General features: G+C 50.4%; 2 protein-coding genes and 1 long non-coding RNA gene across 4 annotated transcripts in view; all 3 read left to right on the top strand.

The window, feature by feature from the left end:
* TRPM8 (transient receptor potential cation channel subfamily M member 8) overlaps window positions 1–4,927 on the top strand; it is a gene marked incomplete at its 5' end in the record, with an annotated part of 33,878 nt that extends 28,951 nt beyond the window's left edge. Inside the window, 3 exons of one of the 2 annotated variants that reach the window (XM_082284565.1) lie at window positions 268–301; window positions 1,584–1,670; window positions 3,245–3,382. In XM_082284565.1, coding sequence (XP_082140691.1) covers window positions 268–301; window positions 1,584–1,634 — 85 coding nt within the window. In that variant the 3' untranslated portion in view covers window positions 1,635–1,670; window positions 3,245–3,382. Of the gene's footprint in view, window positions 1–267; window positions 302–1,583; window positions 1,671–3,244 lie in introns of both variants that reach the window. The other variant, XM_082284564.1, reaches the window with a different exon arrangement.
* A 346-nt stretch (window positions 4,928–5,273) lies between these two features.
* On the top strand, window positions 5,274–6,474 carry LOC309574787. The gene is made up of 2 exons (XR_014226553.1): window positions 5,274–5,865; window positions 6,156–6,474. It is a non-coding gene; the product is annotated as an uncharacterized lncRNA (long non-coding RNA).
* A 6,447-nt stretch (window positions 6,475–12,921) lies between these two features.
* SPP2 (secreted phosphoprotein 2) lies at window positions 12,922–23,745 on the top strand (the record flags this gene model as incomplete). The annotated part of the gene is given in 8 exon segments (XM_082284661.1): window positions 12,922–12,961; window positions 12,964–13,029; window positions 13,126–13,250; window positions 14,258–14,380; window positions 15,498–15,608; window positions 17,266–17,320; window positions 17,829–17,939; window positions 23,644–23,745. Coding segments are annotated over 7 exon segments (621 nt in total). The 3' UTR covers window positions 17,930–17,939; window positions 23,644–23,745.
* Between the last annotated feature and the right edge of the window lie 1,076 nt (window positions 23,746–24,821).

The following is a 24,821-nucleotide window of genomic DNA, read 5'->3' as shown; positions in this document are numbered from 1 at the left end:
TGTATCATTGGCTAAGAAGCCAAACAAATACCAAAAATGTCTCTTTGGTACTGGAAGCAAAAGTACCTTGAGAAGAAAAATGGAAGAGCATCCTACTATTAGTAATTAATGTGTTAGTTCATTTACTTGTAATAAAAATGATGCCAGTCATGTGCAGCCCTGCCTCTGGGGGAGGATGGGACAGTGGGGGGAGTTGGGGCAAGTTAGCCAAGTTTTCCTTGGTACCCAGACTGATCCCTTTGCTCCCTCTTCTCCTTCTGCTTTTAGGATGGTGCATCGATTTAGACAACTGGATGCAAAGGTACTTCTGTCTCAGATTGCTCTGGGGAATGTGATTCTCTGCTAAAGCAGGGGGTGTGCCATGGCAAGGAAAATGAGCCTCCCAGAGCCATGTGCAGTCTTGTTATTGTCACAAGGACCCAATTTAATTGGGATTTTTTTATCGTGCTGCTTCGATTCCGTGGTAGGAATGTGTAGGGCACGTAGGGATTAGGACAAGAAGGAATGGTTTTGAATTTTGAGAGCAGGTTTAGATGGGATATTGGGAACAAGCTCTTGGCTTTGAGGGTGGCGAGGCCCTGGCACAGGTTTCCCAGGGAAAGCTGTGGCTGCCCCTGGATTCTTGGAAGTGTCCAAGGCTGGGCTGGACAGGGCTTGGAGCAGCCTGTGTCCCTGCCCACAGCAGGGGTGGGACACAGTGAGCTGTACGATCCCTTCCAAGCCACGAGAGCTTCATACTGTGCTGGAAAATGAAGCAGAAAGACACTTGTTTAGCACTGGAGGAGTGTTTCTCAGTATTGACTGTGGAATGGAACAGAATAAAAGCAATTTCCATCTTAGAGTAAAACTGCATCATTAGGCTGTGTAACAGGCCCATGAAAACACCGATGGGAAGAAGGGGTGTCACCCACTGGAAAGGTCCCCTTCCCAAAGGTGTCTGTCAAGTTTAGCTTCTGGTGCTGTAGGCATGGGGTAATTAGGCAATATAAAGCTACCAATCTACCAGAGAGTACGTTATCAGAATTGTCATACAAATACTCATTTTATGACTGTGATGCTGAAAAGACATTCACAATGGGTGTTTTTCTGAGCCTTGATTGAATCATACATATTTGGCCTCTGAAGTGGGGAGTGGCTTTGATATGGAGAACAGACTTTTGAGAAGCTCACAGGTGAAAAGACCCACACATACTTCCAAGTGTTTTGATTGCTGTCAAATAATTTAGATTGCAAAATATAGCTTGCTTCCCAGACTGAAAGGGAAATGGCGAGTGAGTCTGCGGCTCTTGAAACCGAAAGGAGATCTGCTCACCTTGATTCTCTCCTGAAAATAAATACCCATGTCTTGCTTCTCTCTTCTGGTAACTGCTGGTTAACTCACTAAAATACAGAGGCATCAGGGCTTGCTGCATTAATGACCCTGATGAACATGCTAATTGGGAGTGTCCTTTTGAGCACTCCTGTATTTGGTGTGATATTTGGAGAGGCAATTACTCATTACTTACGTTACTCATTAGCATTGCTTTCCTTCAGCAAGATGGACTTCACGAAAATAATAACCTCCTTCTTCTTTTTTTTTTAAGCTCTCTGATTTGAAAGGCCTTCTGAAAGAGATTTCCAGTAAAATTAAATGAGTGCAGCTGAAATCCAAGAGCAGCTACCAGAGCAGGGTAAGCCCTCTTTAAATCCCTTCTCAGCCCTGAAAAAAGTTTACCAGCATTTGTGGTGTTAAATTGGTGTGGCTTTGGAGGAAGAGTTAGTATTAATTGTTGATGCTTGTATTTGTATTGTCTGATACTGGGAAAGAAGGAGACCCAAAGTCTATTCCTCGTTTGTGTTTCTCTTCCTGAAGAATACCATTTTGGGTTTCTGTCAGTTTTTGGCACAGTTTAGAATACCTTGTTTGGCTTCTTTGCCTTTCAAAAACCGTGACTAACCCAAGGTTATTTTAGTTGTCTTTGTGCTGGAGGCCCTCTACAAAATGAGGAACTGCTGTGCTGGATCTTTTGCCCTTGGTACCCTTTTAACTCTAAAGAACCCAAATAGAAAAGACAGAAGCGAGGGTGGGAATAAGGTTTATTTTCCCACTACCCAAGTGGGGCATGAGGCTGGATTGCTGTAGCCTTCCCGTGTCCTGTACAGTAAGCTGCAGTGTGAATAGCTGATCCAAAGTTTCTGGTCCAGTTGAGTGTCTGGTCATGAGCTTTGTGTTCTTTTGCCTCCAGTTGTGTGGAAGAATTGGCTTGGAGCCAAAGGTACTGGTGGGATGTGAAAGACAAACAGAATACAGATGGATGCAGAGAACACAGTCACCCTTAGAGACAGCAGGTTAAGAAGTGTAACTGTTGAGCGAGATAACCTGGAACAACTTGATCAGCCTGGACATTAGGGCCTGGCTCCTTCTTCCACAAAGAGGTTTTGTCCAACAGAACTTAAACCTGTGCCAAGCATTTCCCAGTTAGCTGTCTCACCATTTCCCTGGGAGAATTGAATATTTACTTGACCTGAGTTCCATTTAGTCATGAATGACTTGCAACCACCTAATAAAATCTACAAGGATCACCAGTTCCTGGGCTGGTTCTAGGATGCCCTGCACTCCAAGTTCCCTAAAGAGTAGGCTGTAGGATACTGGAATTCTGGAGGCCATTTAGTCCAATGCTGCTCTAAGAGTGCATGCTCAGGTCAAAGGGAGCTGCAGTGAGGCTGGAAGAGTGGTTGTAATTAGATACAATGGGGTAGCCTGGGAAAGGGGACAGTGGTTTATAATGGAGCTTGTGGAAAAGACCTCTCATTATAGATAACAGTGCTGTCAAAAGAATCCTAAAATCCCAGAATGGTTTGGGTTGGAAGGGACCTTAAAGCTCACCTAGTTCCACCCCCTGCCATGGGCAGGGACACCTTCCACTAGACCAGGTTCATCCAGTTCGCCCTTGGACACTTGCAGGGATCCAGGGGCAGCCACAGCTGCTCTGGGCACCCTGTGCCAGGGCCTCAGCACCCTCTCAGGGAAGATGGCCCTTACAGGTGCTTTTCATGCAGGTGTTTCTTTTGCTTTTGCTTCTGACAGTGTCTCTGCTCCTCCAGCAAAACGCTGTGTGCTGGATCAGTGCTGCAAAGAGCTCCTGGAGCCCAAGAGTTGCAACAAGGCATCCAGTCACCTGAGCTGATGTTGTTAGGATGAAAGCAAAGCCTTGAAGTGGGCTGGGAGCTCTCTATTCTCCAATTCTTTCTGTTGCTCACACAGGTACCAATTCATGAAGAAAATTGCTCGGAGCTGGCAGTAACCCCCAAGCAGACGGTAACGGAGGCACCAGTGTGTCAGTGTCTCAGCAGGAATCAGCAGGATTTGCTTGCTACTTTGATTTTTGTTGATCAAACAGCCCTTTCTGCTTGTTGCAAGGTGGTGGTGAAACAGGAGATGACTGCTTATCTCCGGCAGGATTCCCACGTTACCCAAACTCTTCTTCTTTTCATCTGCCCTAATGTCCAGTGGCAGCAATTAGTTCCCTGTAAGCTGCTGTTGCAAAGCACTCCTATTTGCAAGAGTTCTGCTGCTGTTGCCAAAATCCCTTTGCTTTTCCATTTCACTCAGAGGGGCCCATGCATGGGTTTCCTTCAGGCACTAATTGCTTGTCTGAGTGAATCCATCTCCCTTCCCATTCCGTCCTGTAGTAGCCAGATCGCGCTTGTTCCTTGCGCGGGCTGTCTGTCAGACCTGCTGAGGTCTGGATGCTGGCGTGCCAGAATGCTGTGGATTTCGGAATCATCCCCCCGAGGAAAGCCCTTGGTCCAGCCCTGCATCCTTATTTCAGACTCTGCATGACCACTCTGGACTTGTTGCCACTCTACCTGGAACGGTGCAGCAGCTCAACTATTAACAGCCCTGCATGGGAGAGACTTGGATTCATCTAGGAAGTGTTGCCAAAGGCCTTGTGTGCAATCCTTGCTGGTTTCTTTAGTGATAATTTGTATCCTGGGAATGCTGAAATTCATTTGACTTTCCCAACATCTGTCTGCTGATGTGTTTGCATTTGGAAATGGAGAAGATATTGCTGGAAGCTTTAAATAGTGCAATGCTTGATATGGTGAGGTGACTCTTTGTGCTGTCTAAGGTAGCAGCTGAATTTTGTCACACTTTGTGTGGTATAACTTGAGGGCACAGCCAACTGAAGGCACTACAGATGTCATTTATTTACATGGTAAAGCATTGTATCAGTCTTCGTTCCCAGTGTCTAGGAATCATGGAATCATACTCTCCAGAGCTGAAAGGACCCACACAAGGATCACTGATCCAACCCCTGGCCCTGCACAGACCCCCCCACCAGTCCCACCCTGGGCATCCCTGGCATCGCTGTCCAAACGCTCCTGGAGCTCTGGCAGCCTCGGGGCTGTGCCCATTCCCTGGGGAGCCTGGGCAGTGCCCAGCACCCTCTGGGGAAAGAACCTTTCCCTGAGATTCAATCTCACCCTGCCCTGGCCCAGCTCCAGCCGTTCCCTGGGTCCTGTCCCTGTCGCAGAGAGCAGAGATCGGAGCTGTCCCTGAGGAAAATGCAGGCGATGATCAGGTCTCCTCTCTGTCTCATTCTCCTCCTGCACACTGACCTCAGCTGTTCCTCATACAGCTTCCCCTCTTGTCCCTTCATCATTTTCATGCTCTTCTTTGGATACTCTCTGCTAGCTTTAAATCCTTATGATAATATCAGAGAGGTTGCTGCTCTTCTCTTACTGCATGTCATGACCCAACTGTGCTGTATGCTGTGCATGACATGATCCTGGGGGATCCAGCACTACCAATAGCAGTGGTAATAGTTTACAGGTGGAAGTATTTGTGTTTTCCTGCTGAAAAGCTGAAGGAAAGGAGCTGGGCTTTCATTGATTCACATGCCAATTACCTTGCATAAATAAATTCTTGAGATAAGTTTCCTTTACAGAAGTTATTTTCCCATATCACTCACAGGTATTTGATGTGAAAATTGTGCTTTTAGTTCACTCCTTCGCTATATAAAACCTGCTGTGTGATTGCCCATAGCTCTAGAGATCTGTTGTCTTGTAAATGTGTGAATGTAACTGTGAAACAATGTTCTTTAAGGACTAAATTCTGAAGTCAGTGCGTGTCCACTGCTGCACCCAGGGGTGCCAGCCTGCGTCCCACACGCTGCTCCCTTCCCGGGGCCGCACAGGCTCTTCTCCAGGCTCCTCTGGCCCCGAGCCGGGTGCCCATGGAGCCCCGGCCCCGCTGGGCCGTGGCGCGGGGCGGCACCGCGGCTCCCCGGGCAGCACCCGGCCCTCGGCCCCCTCCAGAGCCCGGCGCCAGCGGCTGCTGGCCGGGCCTCGGGGCTGTGCGGGCAGGAGAGGCCAGGGCTGGGCGCAGGGAGCGCCCGGCCAAGGGGCTGAGCCCGCGCCAACCCTTCCCTCCTGGCGCTCTCTGCAGCTGGCAGTGGACAGGAGCCGAGCGGCCAGGCACCTGTACAAGGCCATCAACTACGTGGACAGCCCGCAGGAGTCCCTGCGAGAGGCGGCCGTCAGGTTCATCGGTGAGCCAGGAGCCCGGGGCCCCTCCCCGCCCCGCCGCAGCTCGGCCCCAGCCCCGGCTGCTGCCCCGGCAGCGGGATCCGGGCCCGGGGCCGTGGAGCCCCGCCTGCCCTCGGGGCCGCTGCCGCCCTCCCGCAGCCGTGCCCTCGGGCGTCAGGATGCGGCAAGGGCCCGGGCTGAGCCCTGCCGGGGCAGGAGAGCGTGTGGCCACGGGGCTGGCAGCGCCGCTGCGAGGGAGCTGTGCCGCTGCGGCCGTGACCGCCTCTGTGTTCCCAGTGATCGCCGGGCAGAGCTTGACAAGACAGCAGGGAGCGTTCGGGCTCATCTGTCAAGGTGAGTGAGGGCAGCGGGCTGTCAGCGGGGGCTGGCGGGAGGAGCCGCAATCCCTGCCCCGGCTGCGGAGGGCTCTGCTCCCTGTGCGGACGAGGGGCGGCGTGCACAGAGCACAGAGAGCTTTCAGGGGCACGTGGGGGATTCGTGGCCAGCACCTTCAGGCTGATCCCTTGTGTCCCTTCTCCCTCCTGGCCATGGCAAGAGCGGGCTGGGATGGCCCTGGCAGGGGGCTCTCCTCGGGTCCCTGCAGATCTGGGATCTGACCACGGCTCTCTTCCTCTCTCTTCCAGCCCTTGAACATATGAGGAGAGACGTGAGCCCTGCCATCAGAAGCCTGGCTCTGCAAACACTGTTTGCCCTTGGCATAGCGGACACTGGTCCATACCCCCTAGTCCAGAGGCTGCAAGATCAGCTCCGCAGAGCATGGGAGACACGGCCTCGTCTGCCGGGCCTTGGCTGCCTGCGCTTCTGGAGTTCTGTGTGGAGGTGATCTGGGAGGCTCTGTCTGCTGGGCCCACCTGAGCCAGCAAGGATTTTCTTTTTCTTTAGGATTGCTCTTTTCTTCTTTTTATTTTTCTTTAGTATGTAAATACAGAATGTGTTGTAATACACAGACTCCCAGGAGCTTTCTTTTGGTGCCCAGTGTCTGCAGGGCACAGGGGAAGAGGAGAAAAAGGGTGCTTGTGCTCAGCAAGTCCCCCAGGAGTGCAGCGCGGAAGGGAAAATGGCCATAAGCCCTTTGGCCTTTGGTGGCTGTGCTGAAGCCTTAGCGCTGCCGACAGAGCGGGTGGGCAGAGGCTGGAGCTGCGGGGATCCCTGCGAGGCTGGTGCCTGGAGATGGCCCCAAGCCCTGTCCTGGGCAGGAGCCGCCATCTGTGTCCTCCTGCCCATGGGTTGCTGTCTGGATTTCTGAGGGCTCCGAGGTGCCTCTTGATCCAGCTCCTCTGGAGCTCCCTCGGGGCTGCGCCGCTGCCGGGCAGCTTGGCCGGGCTGGGGGAGAGCCTGAGGGGCTGGGGTGGTGGAAGGCCGTGAAGGGATGAGGTGCTGCAGAGTCCCTGACAGGACAAGGCAGTGGGAAGGCACGAGGGGGATGTGTGAGGGGGTGGGTGGCAGGAGGCTCCGAGGGGACAGGAGGCCGGGGTGGTGGGAAGGCCTGAGGAATTGGGCGTCAGAGGCCCCCAGGCAGCCGCCTCGTTCCTGCCGCCCGGCTGCTCTGGCGCTTTCCCAAAGCGTCTCCCAGGCCTGCGGCAGAAGCCCTGGAGGCCGGGCCTCGGCAGGAGGGTGGGGGCAGCCCCGCGGTGCTGAGGCTGGGCTGGCTGGGGACAAGGAGGGCAGGGGGGCCCTGCTGGGGCACGGCCCCTGGCTGCTGCCAAGAAGGGGCAGTGGGCAGAGGCAGGGCTGGTGGCCAGCCCGGGCCCCCGCGGCTGCCCAGGCCACGGTGCTGTGACCGAGGCCCCTCGACACAGAGCTCTGGGCCCGCACAGCTGCTGCCACCATGGGGAGGGCGGCGATGTCTCCTCGAGCAGGGCTGCCGAGTCAGTGCTGCCAGAGTGGCTCTGGACAGCACAGAAACAGCAGCAGAGTGTGCACAGGAACAGCAGGAGCCCCAATGCCGGCAGCAGCTCAACGAGGCATCCGCGCCAGCCGGGATGCCAGACAGGGGGGTACTGTGAGCACAGCTGCACGTGGCTGGGCAAAAGGCTCCAGCAGAATTGGCCACAATGGCTTCCTCTTGCCTTGCTAGCCTCACAGCGACACTTGGCACCTTCAGCTGCAGCCTGTGCCCCGACTGACTTCAGTGGCCGTGCTTGAGGGCAGAATCGCCTTCCACAGTTAGGCGTCCTGAGACAGCGGCATCGGTGCCATCGTGAGACTCTAATGGGACACAAGCCCTGTGCTGCAGCTGTTGTCCCTCTCCTCCATGCAGGCCCTTTAAACACACATACGTGACCTTCCAAACTAAATCCTGCACTTGCTTGCAACAAAGGAAGAAGCAGCAGGTGCTGAAGAAAAGCAGGGACTTCTGTGGCTCAGTTTTGCTCTCCACTTGGGTAATCACAGAATTCTTTGTGTTGGAAGGTATCTTAAAGATCATCCAGTTCTAACCACCCCATGGGCATGGGTGGGGTGTAGGCACACCTGTCACTAGAAATGGAAGAACACTTATCCATGTTTACCTTTCCCTGTCCTGGATTTCAAGCTAAGATGAAAAGATCAGCTGGTTAAAGCTGAATTTTGGAGTTCACAGAACTAGGAACAGGAGTCTCCAATGGGACCTGGTATGTCTGTTCCATCTCTGTGAGATTACACGGTTGGAGCCAGGCACAGGTGCCAGGTTGGTCCCTTTCAGCATCCCCAAGTCGTTGTGCTTCCTGTGCACCCTGAGACTTGTGAATCCGTTCTTGAATTCCCAGTTACTGCTGTGCAGGATGTGAGAACACAGTGCTTGGAACAGTGTGTTTGGCTCATTCTTGGGTTTGCTGCTCCTGACTAAAGTCACGATCAGGAGTATATGCTGATGTAAAGGTCCAGCTGAGAACCAGTGACTTTTTATGTAGTGTCTAAAACCTTGTCTGACTGTTCAGAGACTCTAAAATGCAGAGGTGAAAATGACAGCTTTGGTATTTAAGAATCCTAGAAATTTTGACATCTGAATTTTCTGCTCAAGGATTTGAATGCCAATGCAGAAATGACAAAAATATTAAAACTTGTTTTCATGGGCAATGCCTTTTAAATGGCATCAGTAAACTTGCAGGGGACAGGGTGTGACACTGGGGACAGACAGTACTTGGCAGTTAATGGCTTCAGATGTGGGTGATTAATGTTTTGCCCGGTTTCCCCCAGGAGTTCATGTTTTCCCAGGGCTTTGTTTGACTGGTCACTGCAGGTAACTTCCACTAAATGCAAAAGGATGTAGCAGCAGAACTTTTGGAGAATGTGCCTTAGGGATAGGGAGAAAACTTTGAGAATGATCAGCGGGGTCTGGAAAACTTAAAAAAAAAAAGAAAATTAAAATAGCTCTAGCTCTGTGACTTTTCAGGCATGACTCTTTGGGTCTGGAGGTAATGTTTGCCTTGTATCAGCTACAAAGTTGTGCAATGATCCTGTAAGAACTGTTCCTGCTTACCCGGCAGGCACAGGAAGGCCTCTGAAACTTCAAATATTTGAAGTTTCAAAGGGTCAAAGTAATGAAGTGAGGCCTCTGAGATTCTGCTGCAGGCTGTGATGTTCCGCAGCACCCGTCTGGTCCGTGTTACTGTGGTTTTGGTTGCTGTAACCTGTGCTTTCTGTTTCTTCACTCTGAAAGTCCACTTCCAGCAACACCCATAGGAGCTGCAGAGGGTGAGGTTGTGTCCATCGGACCTGCAGTGCCAAAGGGATCAGACACTGCACAGAATCACAGAATCATTTTGGTTGGAGAAGATCTCCAGGACCATCAAGTCCAACCTGTGGCTGATCCCCGCCTTGTCACCAGCCCAGAGCACTGAGTGCCACCTCCAGGTGTTCCTGGAACACCTCCAGGGATGGGGACTCCACTCCACCCTGGGCAGTTCCAAGGCCTGACCACCGTTTCCCTGAAGAAATTCTTCCTGATGTCCAACCTGACCCTTCCCTGGCACAGCCTGAGGCCATTTCCTGTCATCCTCTCCCTGTTCCCTGGGAGCAGAGCTTGACCCCCCCCGGCTGCACCCTCCTGTCAGGGAGTTGTAGAAGTGAGAAGGTCCCCTCTGAGCCTCCTGTTCTCCAGGCTGAGCCCTCCCAGCTCCCTCAGCCTCTCCTTATATGACTTAAATGTGTGGCAGAGGGTACCAGCTTAGGACAGTGCATGAGCAGTTAGAGAAATTGGAATCTCAAAAGCTTCTCCTTCCCAGGGCGTCAATGGTTGGAGAACATTCAGCAGCCCACAGGCATGGGCTGTATGATTTTCTGCCCCTATCTCAAGGGACACAGCAGATGAGGTACGAAGAGAATCAAAGCTGAGTCTGTTGTGTCTGTGAATTATGGATCAGGTTGCAAACCCTCTGTTAGTCTGAGCAAAATTTAGAAGCCTTTCTCCTTCCTCTGTCAGCTGATGTCAATGTAAGTCTCCCGCAGGTGTGGCAAAGTTACTCAGAGAATCATAGAACACTTTGGGTTGGAAGGGATCTGAAAGCTCATCTCATTCCAATCCCCCCTGCCATGGGCAGGGACACCTTCCACTAGCCCAGGTTGCTCCAAGCTATGTCCAGCCTGGCCTGGAACTCTTCCAGGGATCCAGGGGCATCCCCAGCTTCTCCGGGCACCCTGTGCCAGGGCCTGCCCACGCTCACAGGGAAGGATTTCTTCCCAGTATCCCATCTAATGCTGCCCTCTGGCAGTGGGAAGCCATTCCCCCCTGCTCTGTCACGTCATGCCCATGGTAAAGAACTTGTCAGGAAGCTTTTGATTTTGTTAATGGCACACCGCAAAAGCTATGGGAAAACAGAGGAATGTACTGCTGTGAATTTACTTTTCTTTTGTCAGGAGGGACATCATTAACTTTCATCTGTCATCTGAGTGTCCAGGAAACAAGGGATCAGGAATAGCTCCTCAGTGCCTGGAATGCTGTTGAAACTGTTTTCAGCATACAGGCACGTGGTGATGCTGGATGGCTTACATTTTAAAGGAAAACTCGTCTTGTAATTACCAAAATTTCACTCACAAACAGGAGTTATTGTTCCAGTTGTCTGGGAACAGAGCTGACTTGACTGCTGGGAGTGAAAGGAGTCTGAAAATAGTCATCTAAGAGAGATGCTTTAATTTCCTCATTTCTTAATTAACACCTGTTTGCTGTGTAGATTAAATTGGATACAACTCCCTCCCTCTGCCCCAAGCTGCCTTGGCATCTGGAACTTCCTGGTGGTAGGCTCCAAGTTAAGTCCTTAAACTGTCAATTCTCCATTTCACCTTTCATTGCTTCTCTGTGTGCCATGGCACCACTCACCACCTGGTGCTTCCTAGCAGAGTCCTTATCAGCAAATGCTGGAGACTGGGCACAAAGAGAACGTGGTGAAAATCTCAGACCTCGCTGTAAACCCAGAACTTGGGGCACTCTGAGTCTGAAAATGTGAAATTGGTTCCACTGCTTAAGTCTACTGAAAGCAGAGATTCAGGGAGCTGGAATAGCAAACATTGCTGTTGTCCAGATGCTGTAAAGCCAGGGCTCTGCAGAGGAACGTTGGTTTCATTAAACAAATCCCAAGTCCCACTCAGCATTACTACAATCCTGCTGGCAGCATTTCCTAGGAGCTACTTGAAGAGGACAGTCTTTAAACTCTGCAGTTGGCTCAATATTTAAAATTACTCTTGGACTGCTACAACACTGTGGTTGGGAAGGAATTTTATATACTCAGCTTCCAGTGGAATATTAGCTGGTCCCAGCATACAAGAGGCAAATGGTTCCCTTTTTAGGGATGAAGTGGAAGGCTAAATGTTGTCCAGACCGCTGCAGCAAGGTGAAAAACAGCAAGGACCTTGGGACTCTGAATGCCAAGTTCTTCCTGTTCAAATGGTCTGAGCGGTCTCATTCCACGTGTTTCATCACCACCTCCGACTGATCGCAGAGAAACCACGGCAGAAGCTGGTCAAAGAGCTCACCTGAAGGTTTTGCCTTGATCTGAGGCAGCCTGGTCTTGGCTCTGGCAGCAGGGAAGTTGGGCATGACTCCTGAGAGTCTCCAGCTCTGTTTAAATCCTTTGTATTGTGGTGCTCTGGAATGGCTGCAACCACAGCAGAACATTCCTGGCTACAGGTGAGGGTGTCCAAGAGCTGGGAGAGAACACCTGCAGCTGCACGGAGCAAGGAGAATGGAGGTAGAGAGAGGCTCTGTCTTTTGACTGGGAAGAGTTTCAATTGGCAGACTGGACCCCGTTCCCAGTGCTGAAATCCAGGCTGGCTGGTAAAAAGTGCCCACCCCTTTTTCTTTTTTGGCTTATGGACCTGCAGCCACCTCTCCCAAGGCAGTGCCTGGGTGGGGTGGCACACATGTGGTGAGGTTCCTGTTTGGCACCGCCTCTGCTTGTCCCCCCCGTGGTTCCTAGCGCAGTTTCCATGCTCGTAGCTCTACCAGCTACCAGCCCCAGGTTCCTTTTCCAGGATCCCACAGCAACAACAGGGCACGAATCCAGTGACCATCAAATCTGTTGGCCTTTAGGGGTCTTTGCCCTGTAGTGTTAAGTGACACCCAATTCCTTGTGTCGCTCGAGGAGTCGGATTCTCCCGGTGTCCAGCCTTGTGACCGGCTGCCACGCTGCAATCCGACAGCTTACAAGCAAGGGGAACTTTATGCTTTTTCTTATTAAATTTGAGCCTCCCACAAGTTCTCGTGATTTGGGAAGTTCTTAAAATGAGCCCGTGCCATGGAATTCAAGTGGAACTGCAATTTGAAGGCTAATGGAGGAATGTCACTCATGGGATCTTCAGAACGGACATGGTTACACCCATCTCTGCCTTGTGAACAGGCAGCAACAGGTGAGCTTGCTTCAAGGCAGCAGTTTCCAACATCGTTTTCCAAAAATCCCATTAACTTTTGGTCTGAAACTGGGGGTCCTGGTGATCTGCCATGTGTCTCGGGTCTAGGAGGCTTCTCATGGGTGCTTTGGTCTGCAGGGTAACAGTGGCAGTTCCACGTGGGCGAATTCCCCTCTGGTGCTGGGGAATCCTCAGGGAATGCCAGCTTGTAAGTGCTTCCAGTTGCTGCCAAGACGTGAAGGTCCTGGGTCCAGTGCTAAGGGAAGAGTTGACTCACCCCATGGAAAACAAATGGCTAAAAGTGAACAAAATAACTAGATTCTGCCTTTGGCTATGGAGATATCAGGAATCCAGTGCTCCCTGAACTCTCCAGTGGGGAATTCAGTCCTGGGAAAAAGGCACTGCAGCCCATCGCTTATCAGAGAGCTACTGCTAGATGGAGAAAAGCGGACAACAAATATTTACCCTGGGATCAATTCTGTTTAAAGTGCAATGTTTGGAGCAGAGCTTGGACGTGGAGAGGTCAGGCGTAGGATCAAGGCTGCATTTATATAAAGACAGAGGGATATGCTCTGGGAATCCTTGCTTGGAAAGGGAAAAGACTGGAGGATTTTGAAAGACACGCTATGAAGATCTTAATTTTTGTCCTCACACTGAGCATTTTCTCCTGTTCAGGTGAGTTGGAGCCACGTCCTCCTTCTTAGGGTGGTTTTGGGGGTGAAAAGTATGAGCCTACGAGGAACTTGTGATGGAACTGTGCCTCCCTCTCAGGGTTTCCAGCGTATGACTATGAACTCCCAGTCACAGAAGAGGCTCTCAATGCTTCCATTGCACGGATCAATTCCCAGTCGTGGAGCAGAAACCTGTATGGTCTTGTCAGGAGCAGAGTCATGGGAGTAAGTGCACAGACAACGGAGATCCTTTACCTGAAATGTGCTTTGCTGGGATGGAAAACTCTTTTCCACCCAGTCCTGGGAACCCAGATGTAGTTGGAGTTTGCTGATGCTGCTTGGAAGAGGGTGGGTTTGAGCCATCATCTGAAGTTGTGGCTTTAGGAACCTAAATATCTTTTGTATGTAAGTTTCTAATTAAAATACTTTAGGAATTCAGATTTTTCAAGCCTAGAGTAGAAGTCCTCGAGGGTTGTCTCGCAGGATTTCTTTCAAAAGTGATGTTTTTGAATACCTCCAGCTAACTGCTTTGCTTTGGGCATCAAGCAACATGGTTCATCTGATGCTCTTTGCTGATTAAATGCCCCCACAGTTCAGGATTCTTTCTCTGATCTTTATGTCATCTGTCTCTATGCACCAATTCTGGTTTAGATCTGCTAGAGTCTTAAGTGCAAGCAGGAAACCCCTGTCTGTTTTAATTTGTGGTGCTAAGAATTGTCCTGGATGCCCCCCGAGTTAAGGAGTTAAAGCTTCTTAATCCAAAGTTATCATGTCCATGCTCCTGAACACCCTCAGAACCTTTCTGTTGCTATAGGTGGCCTGTATCAAGTCTTCTGCAAGGATGAATGTCAAGATGACATATGGATTTATATAGTTTGGATTAAAACCCCCAAATATTTGAAAGTAGTGGGAATTTGTTGCTCGTTGGGGTTTTTTTTGGGGCATTGCTTTTTTTTCTTCTTTCTTGAGTCTCCCATCTCGAGCTAAAGCATTGACTAGACTACAAGAAAGAGAGAAGAATAATCAAAAAGCAACAAAACTGTCTAAAGCTTGGGGCAAAGCCCATCGAGGCAGCTTTTCTCCCACACATCAATCTGCTCTAAACTGGGCACTGACCCCTAATGCCCTTGTGCCATCTTCTGCCTGACAAAGGAGCGAGATTGCCAGGGAGTGAGGGCAACAGAAGAGTGGCAAGGACTGATGATGTGTTGTGTTGACCCTCCTTTCACCAGGTGGACATGTGGGACAGCGATGCCTACAGGTTAGATCTGCAGTTCAGCATCCGTGAGACCGTCTGCACCAAAGCTTCGGGGAGAGACCCCTTCACCTGTGACTTCAAAACTGGGCCTTTCGTGGTAGGTGCCCCTGGTGGGAATGGGAACCCTCCCTGCCGTGCAGGATCTTCTCAGGACGGGTTGGAATGCTGCTGGTGCTGAAAAACGAGGAACGGCTGGCTGGCTGGCTTTCTGGAGCAACCTGCAGCATGGAGGGGGTGTTAGGTGGGAAGGGTCAGTGGTGGGACACTCTTCTGCCTGGTCAGCGGGGAGGGCAGGGAGCTGGAAAGAGGATTTGTGTCTTGGAGCAGCGTGTAGTGAAGGCACGTGTGCTTTTGGGGCCAAATCCTAGAAGGAGTGGCTTGTTCTGTAGGATAAGAGGGTAGAAGAGCTGATGTTTCTCTTGCTTTTGCCTATCTGGGCGCCATATAAAGCGTTATCTTCCTGTGTAGTGCAGACCCCCCCTTCTGTGCTGACAGTGCTGATCTCTTTCAGATTTTTAACTCCCAGCCTGAAATAAAAAGGCTCTTGACACAGCTCTTGCCCTGCTCTGAGTCTTAAATCACCAGCTTTGGTGGAAACACATTGTCTTTGAGTCTGGACTTCTCTGTGCAGAGTTACTTGGGCCGAATGACATCTCTTCTCTGGAGCTGAGCAGCTCACGTGTGCGTGTAGATGGCAGCACACAGAATTGTTGGTTGTTGCTTTGCTATTTATCTTTAAAAACACAAATGTTGGTGTTAGCCCTTGTATCCTAAACTGATACCATCCCTCTCTTCTTCTCGGGGCAATACAGCAGTGGGAGGATGTGTTTTCCAAACCTGAGTGCAGGTTTTGCTGCAGTTTTTTGTCAAATTGCAGAGACAACACCTTTAAGGGTAGTTTAAACTTCCAGAGCTGGAGCTGCCATTGGCATAGCCCTGCACAGTCCTTCTCTTTGTGCTTGGTGATGCCAGAGCTGTGAAAAGGATGTGGAGGCTTGCTCCTACCTCGAGCAGGCTCAGAGGTTTGTAAAACAAACACGGAGTTGTGGAGCAAGAACCTGTGTGTAGTCGTGTATAATCTTTCTTGGGTTTCTTTCCCTCGGAATTTGTTTTTTAAATCCTTCTGCAGGTTCCCAGCCCCAATGAAACGCCCACAAGAGGGTTTGTATTGGGTATTTGCTGTATGAGATTGGCTGTATTTTGTTCTGTTGCAGCCCACTGCTTCCTGCAGGAGTGTTGTGGAAGTCTCTGGGGAGCTGATTTCCAACATCACCGTGCGGTGCCATCGCAGCACATTCAGCTCTGAATCGATGAGCAGCGAGGAGGTAGGGAAGGGGAAAACCGATTTTTGCTGCCTGGGGGAGGGAAAATTCTGCCTACCCTCTTTTAAAGAGAAGTCAGGTGTCTGTGTGTGCTCCTGTTGCAGCTGGAGGTCTGGATCAGGAAAGTGGCTTCAGTTTGAAATCCAGCTGAGGGCTCTGACCTTGCCTGGGAGGGTGTGACTCTCTGTGGCAGTCTGGCACATCCATCAACTCCAACCCTTCCTTCACTGAGGATGTGCCTGGAGAACAGTGATTGGCACTTCTTGGACACACAGAGATCCCTGTGGCTCTGGCTCTGTCACCAAACGCAGCTCTCAGCTGAGCGGGTCCTCACAGCGCAGCCCAAGGACATTTGGTTGCTGAGATCTGTGCTCCCTTTCTGAGCTCTTTCTTGGTTTTTAGGGTGTTGTCAATGCTGACCTAACCTGGAAATTCCTGCTGGCTGTTTCCAAATCGTGCCAGTGTCTGCTTTATCCATGAACTGACTCTTGAACTTGTGTGTCTGCACTCGGAACACAGCTCTACAGTGGGTGTTGTGCTTGAGGGAGCAAAGTTTCACGAGCAAAGATACGGACAGCTTTTGTTTTTGAAAAATTCTGGGAACTAAATGAAGAAGTTGAATTGTAGAATCACTGAATGGTTTGGGTTGGAAGGGTCCTTAAAGCCTATCTTGTTCCACCCCTTGCCATGGGCAGGGACACTTTCCATTATCCCAGGTTGCTCCAACCTGGCCCTGGACACTTCCAGGGATCCAGGGGCAGCCCCAGCTTCTCTGGGCACCCTGTGCCAGGGCCTGCCCACCCTCACAGGGATGAATTTCTTCCCACTATCCCACCTAACCCTGCTCTCCTTCAGCTTAAGGCCATTCTTCTTGTCCAGTCACTACGAGCCCTTGTGAAAAGTCCCTCTCCAGCCGCCTTGTAAGCAAATAGGATTCTTTGTTACTTTCCCTTGCCTTGAATTGCCAAATTAGCTCTTCATTTATACTTTTTTTTTATTTTTTTCTCCTCAAAATCTCCATTCAGAGCTAGCTAGTGAGTGCACCCCAGGAAGCAGAGCATGTGTGAAGCACTGGGATGTGTAACACAGTCTGGGATGCTCCGTCAGTCCTCTGTGGGTTGACATAACTGTTGTTTAACAGGCCACTCAGCACCAACACTTGCTTTTACAAGCAGACATCTTCCCCCAAGCCTTCCTTAACCATCACTTAAAATTCAGCACTGCTGCCAATATTCCTGGTGGGGAATATATTTCCTGCAATGTTAATAAGGACTAAATGCCAAAGGGAATTACTGCACTTGGAAAGGGAAGTGTTGCCCTCTGCAGAGGGCTGCAGCAAGTGCACTGTTAGCTATTGCTGTGGAGCTGTGACTCGGCTCAGGGCATCTCAGCTTGGCTGAGGTGGTGCTGGTGTACCTGTGGTGGTATTTGGATGGGAGAAGGAAGTGTGATTGATTGAGGCTGGCATCACAGAATATCCTGTCTGACGGGATCATGGAGTCCAAGCCCTGGACTCCAGGAGTACCAGCCAGAACCTTGTTTTCAGCGAAATTAAGAATGAGGTTTGGAATTACTTTAGTGATCACCTAGTGCCAGAGGAAATGGAGAGGTGGGACTTCTTGCCAGGCGAGGTTTTTAAAGAAATGTCTTTAATTTCCAGATGATTCATGTGCCGATAACGACCCCTAACAGGCGAGGCAGCGCTCGCAGGGAAGGTAAGCCACTTCTGCCACCCTGGAATGCCCTGACCTGTGCTTTCCTTTTGGGACATCTCAAGGTCATCTGTCTGAGGGAGAAGACAATGTGAAAAATCAGCTGTTTGCTCCTTGCACTGGACAACTGGCTTTTCCCTTGCAGAGGGGTGTCCAGTTGAGGGTGCAGGGAGGGCACTGTCCTGCCAAGCCAGGCCGTGCTGAGGTTTATGCATTTTCTGGGTTGCCAGATTTGTGCTCTCATAACCCATACTTGTGTGCAGAACGCTGAATATTTTCTATTCTGGAATCACAGAGTGGTTTGTGTTGGAAGGGATCTGAAAGATCATCTTGTTCCACCCCCCTGCTGTGGGCAGAGACACCTGCCACTATCCCGGGTTGTTCCAGGCCCTGTCCACCTGGACCTGGACACTTCCAGGGATCCAGGGGCAGCTACAGCTTCTCTGGGCAGCAGTCAACACATGCTTGAAAGCACCTTGTGCTCACAGATGTCTCCGTGTTTTTTTTTTAGATGATGCCTTTGCTCCTGAAGCCTTCCCTTCAAGGGGAAGAGGCAGCAGCCCTGGAGACTGGAACAAACCCAGCTACTTGGGCACTGACAAGATGGAATAACCTGGTTTGGGTGAGTATGGGTTAGGGTTGAGAGAATCAAAGAGCCTACAGCTCCAGGAACATGGGGCCTGGAAAAGGCCATCCCAGCAGGGCCTACGTCTTTGCTGCTCCTCCATCTTCCTGATCTGGACCACCCATAGTGATGGGGTTGGGTTAGGGTAGGCTTAGGGTTGGGCTTAGGGTTAGAGTTAGCTTTTATACACCCTGGGCCTGCAGGTTTTGTGGCAGGGTCGGGAAGTGACTGCTCAGGATGAAGAACTTCAAGCTGCTTCACTCCTCGGAAGACATCCCAGCCACAGAGCTTGTGGCTGTCACTGACTTTTGAGCTGTCCATGCTATATCCTCCGGTGTACACCAGTGTCCTGGGGTACAGGTAGTGTGAAAAGTGTGCAGGAAAACCCATCTGTAAACTCAGAGTTTGAGTTTGGTGTAGGGTTCTAGCCTTTTGGCCTCAATTTTCCTCATGACAAGAGGGACACTGAGAGGCTGGAGCATGGCCAGGGAAGGGAACGGAGCTGGGGAGGGGCTGGAGCCCCAGGAGCGGCTGAGGGAGCTGGAAAGGGGCTCAGCCTGGAGCAAAGGAGGCTCAGGGGGGACCTTGTGGCTCTGCACAAGTCCCTGACAGGAGGGGGCAGCCAGGGGGGAAATCGGGCTCTGCTCCCAGGGAACAGGGACAGGAGGAGAGGGAACGGCCTCAGGCTGGGCCAGGGGAGGCTCAGATCAGATATTAGGAATTTTTTTTCCACAGAAATGATTCTAAAGCTTTGGAACAGGCTGCCCAGGGAGGTGATGGAGTCACCATCCCCAGAAACTTTCAAAAACTATGTGGATGTGGCACCTGAGGACTTGGTTTAGTGGTGCTGGCTTGATGGCCAGACTTGGTGATCTTAAAGGTCTCTTCCAACCTTAGCAACTCTGTGGTTCCTTTTCTCTTGGCCAGCAGAGCCACGTTTCTGTCGGATGCTCCGTGGATTCTCTGGGCCTCCTCCAGAGCAGTTTCCCTCAGCAGGGGTGTATCGCGTGGCTGTGGGACCTGGAGCATGCTCTGGCAAAGAGACAGATGAGTTGTTGGGTGTCCTGGTGCTTCAGGAAGTCACCCACCATCCCTGTGCTGGTGGGTGAGCACCCTCCCACCCGTGGCTTGGTGCGTGTGTCCTGCAGATCCTTCGAGGAATGGCCGTGTCTTTGTGCCCAGTCAGGTGCCCCAGGGCCACGCAGCTCCTCCAACAAAAAACTGAAGGCATCTGGGAGAGCCACGGTGTAGTTTTCCCTGGAAAAGCACTTGGGGAATCTGTGAAGGAGATGTTCAGAGCCCAATTAATGGGAATGATAATGAAAGACACCCGTGATTTATTGGAGCTGGCAGGGCCTATCCTACACGGAGCACCTTTGCTGACCTGCCTCTGCGGCTCTGTGTGGGAGCAGCTCTAATTGCTGCTGCTGCTGCTGCTTTACCAGCCATCTTAAGGAGTTAATCTACAGGGAAGTGGTTAGAAAGAGTTTCAGCAACACGGAATGAGCTCATTCTTTGGCATGCTGAACAGGTTTAAAGAAGTCGGGAAAGGAAGGGGAAATTACTTAGTGCTCTGTCTTTGTGATTAAAAAGGCTTCCAGCTCTTGGGTACATATCATTAGCAGGTCTCTGTCCCTGTGGAGTGCCAGAACTGAGTGCTCCCTGTGTGTGGAGCTCAGCTCCAGCCTGCTGCGTTGGAAACGAGACAGTTTTAGATGGAATTTAGCACCGGTGACTCACCAAAAGCTAACACATGTTACTCATAAGCACAGCCGTGGTAAACCTCGATGTGCTGAAGGAGACAAGCCTCCTGCTCTCCTGGAAAGGAGATATCAAAGGAAAACCCAGGCACCCTGCTCTGTTAGTAAGAATTATTTCATTAAATCCATATGCTGTTTTAGTTTATCCCCGAGCCACTAAAGCCTTTTTAACAGGCCTTTTTAATCCCTGCCTGTCTTCTTAGAGGAATCTCTAACTTTTCCTTGCATTTGGGAAGTGCCAGGTATCTTTCATTCTCCGGCTCTCAAGAAGAGCTATCCCCTTCAGGCAGTGCTCAGAAATGCTTTGTGTCCTTGTATCTAACGCCCAACAAATCCCCAAACCAGAAGCAAGACTGAAAATGTTCCTGAAAAAACCCAAAAACCCCGTGAAACCAACGGGGAGAAATTTATGGTTCTCGAACCCCATAGCAGTTCAAACTTCGATACTTTCTGCTTGCTCTTGAAGCTGGGTTGCAAGTGTCATTTTATGGAGCTGTATTTCATGTAAGTGTCATTTATGGAGCTGTGTTTCCTACCAGTTTCCTGGGATTTGGACATCTCAGAGGCAGATACATCAGGAGATTTAAAGAGAATATCAACCCCACCCCCAAAGCCCCTTGTTTCTCTTGCTTTTATTAATTTGACTTATCAGTTGCAAAGTCTGAAGAGGAATCTTCCTGATTTCACTTGTATCCAGAATTAGAGGGTTTCATTTGAAGCCAAAAATTAAACAGATTTCATGGGTCTGAGGCCAGGAAAAGTTATTCCCGGCTGTTTTCCCTGGGTTTTGGCATGTGTGTGATCCTGGCTGGCATTATTGCAAGCCATGCAGTGTTTGGTGGGGCACGGGGAACAAATGCTGAGTTTTGAAATGGCAGTGGCTCAACTGGCTTAGCTTAGCTGAGAATATTTCGGGGGAGGCTGGGGAAGTAGCAATTTAATAACAGAAGGCTTTCATCTCTTCCTGAAAGAACCTGGTGCTGACAGGCAATGCTAGGCAGGTTCAGGTAAGAAATGAAATGTGATTTTTTTTTCTTTTACACACCAGAATGGGTAACTGACTGCTGCAAAAATTGCTCAGGCAAGTGGCTGACAGTTTTTCATGCTGGATTTTACATTTCTCTGAGCGAGGCCTTCTTATCTTTTTGGCTACAGGAATTATTTCAGGAGAATTCTGTGCCTGACTTTGTGCAAGAAGCCAGGCTAAACGAACTCGCTGGTGCTCTGTAGCTCTTTTTGTTTATTAGAATATTCAAGAGGAAAAAAAATCAGTGCCATTGTTATATAAAGAACATTTTCAAGTCGGCAGTCTTCAGACCCACCAGTCTGCTGGTGCCTGCAGGAATTAGAAATTGCATATGAAAAACCCCATCAATGATTAATGAGCTTACTTCAGTGACAAGTCCTAATCAGATTTTCTGGATTTATTTCCTAGTCCATCTCCAGAACTGGGGAGATTGTGAAATGCTCTGGGGCCGGGTCTTTCCCACAAACAGCTCAGGGCCCATGGGGAGTGCCAGGAAGGGGGAAAACTGCTGTACAAGAGCTGATCACCTGTTAACAACCCGAGCCTGCAACGAGCTGGAATCTGCTTCATGGTGCTCATGGCTCTGAATCGCAACGAGGAGCCAAAAAATGGCTCGAACTTACCGACCACCTTGATCCTTGGGAAGAAAAAAGGCCCTGATGCTTTGCTCTTCCAAAATCACCTGCCTAAGGCAGTTTTTTCTTGTGCAGGGTGAAGCCTGACCCGTAAATTTTGTCTGGAGTCTCCCCAGCAATGCTTCATGTCCTTGAACAGGAAGATCAAGGAGCAAGTTCCTGCCTTTGCAAAATACGTGTAGATGGTGAATGCTGATTGTCTCTTGCTCATTAATCACGCGAGGAAAGTGTTTTGAAACAGGAAATCAACCTCCTTCAGCATCAAGCCGAGGGGCTCTGATTTCCTCCTCGAGTTTTCCGTATTTTCCTCACAATTGCTCTCTGACTGAGGTCTCTGTCACCTGGCACAGCTTGCTGCTGGCAGGAGGGTGGCGGTGGCAGTTCTGAGGAGCTGATGAGCAGCACTGCACGTGCAGAAGTGGATACACTGGCATCCTTAAATCTTAGGGTGGGGTTTTTTCTTTCAGTGGAAGAGTAACAGGCAGCATTGGGCCTCTTTTCATACCTAAGAAATCCAGGATCAGACCTTCAGAGTGACATGGAAGCCTGTTTATCTGTCTCCTGTAACTATAATAACAGAGCAGGGTTCATGGCTCTCCTGGGGTATGAAAAAACGAGCTTTAATCCCCAGCGTCCTCATTAAGGAGCTGCTGGATTTTAGTTGCGGTTTTATATCCTCATGTCTTTGTTTTTGCCTCTCCCGTTCACCCGCCCACTTTCTACAGCGCTCGTAAAGCAGCTTATTGCTTTCTGTGGAGGAAAAAAAACCCCAAGTGAAGCACCAGAGGGAAGGAAAATCCCTGCAGAGTGGGATCTGTTGCAGAGTGCGTGAGCTCCGTGTCGGATGAGCTTTGGGAGCGAGAGCTGGAGCAGCTCGTGCCTTGGGGAAATGACAGGCTGCTGTTTGATGGCTCCTGCCACCGAGCCTGGCTGTGAGGGCCGAGTCCTTGGTGTCACCTGGCAGCTGGGATGTGCTGTGGCAGGGGACAGCACGCTTTCGTCTGTTCAGAGGCAAAGGGCTGGGAGTGAAGCAGAGCCAGGCAGGACCTTTCCCGCTGCTGAGGTCAGAGCGTGGCGCGGGGAAGGGGCAGAGGTGTTGCAGCAGAGAGGAGAATCGCTGTGACAGTCTCCTGGTGCTGTGAAACAGCAGCAATTTTATTTTTTCCTTGCCCTTTGTCGCCCTCTTCTCCATCTGTTTTGAAGGATCAGACCCACAGCTGCAGGGAGGAAATTGTTCCTGTTAGGGAGGACGCAGAGCTTGGATGATCCCTTACACTGCACAAGCCCCTTCATCTAATTCCAGGGGAAAACCAATGGGGCTTCCTCCACTGGAGGAATGGAAAGGGCTCTCCACTGCCCTCAGCCTATTGCTCAGTGCTGGATTTTGGAAATGAGCTTGTCAAAGAAGCAGGCAGTGGGGAAGGACCTCTCAAAGCAGGGCTGTGGAGCTGAGGTTGGAATGCCATGGGATAGAGATCCCTCATCCTCTTTGGGCTCCAGACAGGAACCCTCCTGGGGGAAGACTTTCTCCTTAAACCGAGATGGAATTTCCTATGTTCCCACTGGTTCCCTGTTTCTTCTCTTGCCCCTGGGTCCCCAGCAACAATTGCAGTGGCTGGGCCTGGCATCCCCCTTCTCCAGGGCTGGGCAGGATTCAGGGGCTCCTGGACAAGCTGTTCTTGGAGAGTCACTACATGTAATCCCTTCCACACGTGTGTGGACTCTCCTTTCTTGCCCGAATCTGTGTCTAAAATTTTACTAACAAAATTGTCTCACGGAAAAATTTCAGGTTGCCATGGTGACCAACTTGCTGAAGACACAGTGTAGGCTACGGAGTGCTGGGGAAGCTGTCACACGCTCCCTCCGAAAAATACATCCCCGACTTCTTCTGAGTATTGTACTCTCAATTCAGATCCATTTCAGAGCAGACCATACATCAGCTTCTAGCCTCAACCACCTCTGCTTCTGAGACGTGACCATGTGTGGTGATTTGTGTCCCGTGGGACTTATTTCACTGTTGTTAATTTTTCTAACAGTCTGCTTCTTCTCATTCCCTTTCTTTTTTAACCCTAATTAGCCATTGCCATGACATTTGAGCACATATGAAACGTTTTGCATACGCAGGTTTCTTTTTGCAGGTTCCACATGGTGGGAAGCAAATTAATAAGCAGCTTGTTGGAGCTGAATACACTTTTCCCCAGGATGTTTGGTTGGTTCTGTGACGTATGAGACAAACTCTCAGCTCTGACATTTCTCCTTCCTCCCTGTTTTTAAAGCAGATTGGAGAATGAGAAGAATCAAGATTCAAAGATCCAGCATGGGAAGAAAGAACCTGGTGCCTTGGCCTTTCCTTTTTGATGAAAAACTGTTCTGCAGTGGAGCGAGAGTCTTCCCCCAAACTCACTTTCTGCTCTGATGGCAATTGGAGGAGCTCATGAGATGCTAAATACACCCTTGTCCATCCATAGCCCTTCTGACGTGTTAGGTCTCCCTGGGAGGACTGGAATTTATCTGTGTCCAGGATATTTCCACCATCCCATAATGATGCTATTAAAAGCTCGTTATCCCATCTGTTTGTTCTGCGTTGCTCCCTGCTTGCTCGTAATTTTCGGTGATGCTCATGGCTAATTACTCATTATTCAGAGTGATCCACCCACACTTAATTCCTTTCTCAACGGGCTGCGGACAGAGAAGCCTGCTCTCTCCAAATCCAGAGTTGTAGCCCACCAGGAACGTGGCTTTAATGGGTACTTGGGTGTGGAGAGCTGAGGGCTGCTAATGACGGTGGTTGTCAGGTACTGGTGGCTTTTGGGAGAAGGCTGGGTTAGAGCAGAGCTCTGATGTGTTCCTCACCTGGGAAAGAAGGTCTTAGCAGTCTTGTCCTGTTCTCTCCACTCCCCGCACAGAGCCCACCCTTTGGCTCTTTGGGAAATGCAAGGTTACTGTGCAGCTTGGGGGGTTCTTGTTGGGTTCTTTTTTTAAGGCTTTGTCAGTCAAAATCAACTGATTTTTCTCTCTAAAGCCACTCTCCCACCCAGTTTGACTCTCACTTTATTTTCCCTCCTGATTGCAGCTAGGTAGCCTGATTTGTAGGAATTTCCATCTTGAAAGCTTGAAAAAATGTAGCCAGAGCCCTTGATGCTCACCAGTAGCAGGGAGCAGAAGGTGCTGATAAGGTGTAGAGGTCTAAGGGAGAAAGGGATGTTTTCCTTTTCCATGCTGGTTTTGCTTTGCTTGGATGAACAGGATGGGAACATCACCCCTTCAAGGCCAGGTTGGACGGAGCTTGGAGCAGCCTGGGACAGTGGAAGGTGTCCCTGCCCATGAGGGATGAGATGGGCTTTAAGGTCCTTTCCAACCCAAACCAGTCTGGGATTCCACAATTCCTTTGCTCTGAACGCACAGTGCCAGAGTCCTTCATCATCCATCTCTCTGCTGCAGCTGAGCAATTTTTGCT

Source organism: Coloeus monedula, assembly GCF_965178545.1.
Source record: "Coloeus monedula genome assembly, chromosome: 7".
Taxonomy (NCBI): Eukaryota; Metazoa; Chordata; class Aves; order Passeriformes; family Corvidae; genus Coloeus; species Coloeus monedula.
The sequence above is the reverse complement of the archived record's forward strand: the minus strand, read 5'-3'. Positions and strand labels throughout refer to the sequence as shown.